The sequence below is a fragment of the Jatropha curcas genome, unplaced genomic scaffold (assembly GCF_041381405.1).
Source record: "Jatropha curcas cultivar XTBG-Jc1 unplaced genomic scaffold, XTBG_Jcur_1.0 HiC_scaffold_248_pilon, whole genome shotgun sequence".
In the NCBI taxonomy this organism is placed as follows: domain Eukaryota; kingdom Viridiplantae; phylum Streptophyta; class Magnoliopsida; order Malpighiales; family Euphorbiaceae; genus Jatropha; species Jatropha curcas.
In genome coordinates, this window is record NW_028322431.1 from 21,912 (window position 1) to 24,069 (window position 2,158).

The 2,158-nt window shown below is 35.0% G+C and overlaps 1 protein-coding gene across 1 annotated transcript; it reads left to right on the forward strand.

Annotated features, from left to right (window-relative positions):
- The first annotated feature begins 770 nt into the window (after nucleotides 1-770).
- LOC149491908 (NAC domain-containing protein 4-like) lies at nucleotides 771-1,447 on the forward strand. The gene is made up of 2 exons (XM_089716974.1): nucleotides 771-872; nucleotides 983-1,447. Exons 1-2 carry the CDS (start codon nucleotides 771-773, stop codon nucleotides 1,445-1,447), a joined length of 567 nt encoding a protein of 188 aa, XP_089573100.1.
- The last annotated feature ends 711 nt before the right edge of the window (nucleotides 1,448-2,158 follow it).

A 2,158-nucleotide genomic window follows, 5' to 3' on the forward strand; every position in this document is an offset into this window, starting at 1 on the left:
TTTATAAATTAAATTGTTCAATGAGTCAATTAAAATTTGAAACTTAATTGTCAAAATACATTTCATCATTTCTACAAAATTGCCTCCAAAAGCGTCAATTGTTGAAACTTAACTTCTTGCACTACATCACATACTTTTAATTAGGGAGTAAAACTTAATCAACCTTGGTCTTTTGCACAAGGTATCCAATTAATTCGAGATGCAAGTGAGCTAAACTATTTATGAGCTATTTCGATTGGACTAACAAAAAAATTTGAGTTTAACTTGATTTTAATTGTTTTAAACTTAAACTCGAGTAGCTTCGACCAATATTAACTGAGTTTGAACTATAATATTCGATTATGGTTACTTGCAGAACTAATTGATTATTTGAATTTTATATTACATAATAATTAATAATAATTTACTTAAATCCAACTCATTTAAAATTATTAGAGTTTCATTTTTTCATTAGCAAATAAATATATCTACCAACGCGTTTTTTTTATTGTTAGACACAATGTTAAACACTTTTAAAGATTTATATAGCCAATACAAAGATTTAAATTATCTGTCCACACGCATAACTCATAAAACTAAGATTTCAAATTATCTTCTTCTAACGGTAACATCCCGCGTCTCTCCATTAGGTATTTATTGCTTTCCCTCGTTCCCTCTTTTTGCTTGATTCCCAAACTATTATTTGGCTTCTGCGCTACTTTTCCCTGAGAAAGCTGAGAAAATTCAAGAATTTCTAGAGAAATTTAAGAACGGGAGACTAGAATTCAACCATGCTTCCTGGATTTCGGTTCGATCCTACCGATGAGGAGTTAGCAGGTCACTATCTGTACAAGAAACTCACTGGAAAGCTTTTTGCGGCAGCGGAGATGATAGTAAGTGACTGCCAGTTATATGGAAGAGAAGAGCCCTGGGAAGTCTGGAAGAGATTCGGTGGTGAGAGAGAACTGATGTTAAGGATCTCTACTTTTTCACTGAATTAAAGAAGAAAGCCTCGCAGAAGAAGAACAAACAAACGCTGATTACTGACTATTCTAGAGTTGATCGAAGTGTTGGTACTGGTGAGGGTAACTGGCATAGAGAAGATTCTGGGAAAATTTTTGAAGTCACGGCTAGGGCAGATTTTGATTGTAGGATTAAGATAGAAGCAACCAAGAAAAGGTTCAAATACAAAAACAGAAATTCAAGCCACCATTGCGGTTGGATCTTGTTTGAGTATAGTTTGCCTGATTTGAACCGTGAATTAGTGCTCTGTCGTTTGAGGAAAAATGGGTCTAAAACAGGGGAAAAAAATAAGGGCAAGAGGAAAATAGATGATTGTGAGGGTGGTGAAGTTGTAAACTGTGAGATGGTTATGTCTGGCAATAAGCGTATCAAGGCTAATGACAATGAAGCGGAGTCTACTATAACCAGATTAGGGCTAATGGAGATGATGATTGTTTGGTTATAGCTTCTGATTTTGATGATCAAATGGGTACTGAATTTTGGGCTAATAATCAAGTAGAAGAACAACAAGAAGTAACATCAGATTGTAGTATCATGAGAGCAAACGGAGATTATGGGAATTGGGTTATAGGTAGCGATTTTGATTATCCATTGGGAACTGAACTTAGGGCTAATAATCAGGTAGACGAGCTTGAACACGTTGTCTCAGAATGCAATGATATCTGGGCTCCTGGAGGGATGAATGTTTGACGATAGGCGCTGATCGTGATGAGCCAATGGGTACTGAATTTAGTGTTGAGGAGCTGCTGGATAATGCTAATACCTTTGAATTTGATCAGATCGATTATGCTGATGAGAATGAGGATTTTTTTGCTTATGCAGAAATTTCTGGGGTCTGATTCTGATCCTGACTCGGGTTCTGTTTAGTGCCTCTTGTACATTCTCTCTTCCTCTTTTCCACAACCTTGGCCATTGAGCTGCTGTTTAATTGCAGATATGACAAGGAAAACATTTTTGGTGGTTTTTTTTAGTTTGTTTCAAAAATATGGAACATGATTGGTGTTTTCTGTGTAATCAATTTACATGTTGATTCATTAAAGGAAAATCAAGTTGGATTCAAAACATATGTGTTGTTTCTTTTCAGTATTATTTAGTATTTTCAACTTGTCTATATTCAATTCATTCAATTAGTAATGTGTTGGGAAATGCTGAATTT

Excerpts from the sequence above, each read along its gene's own strand:
- LOC149491908 (XM_089716974.1), top strand. The coding sequence starts at position 771 with ATGCTTCCTGGATTTCGGTTCGATCCTACCGATGAGGAGTTAGCAGGT. Across the intron at positions 873-982 it reads TTGCGGCAGCGGAGATGATA|AAGAAAGCCTCGCAGAAGAA; the intron begins GTAAGTGACTGC and ends ACTGAATTAAAG.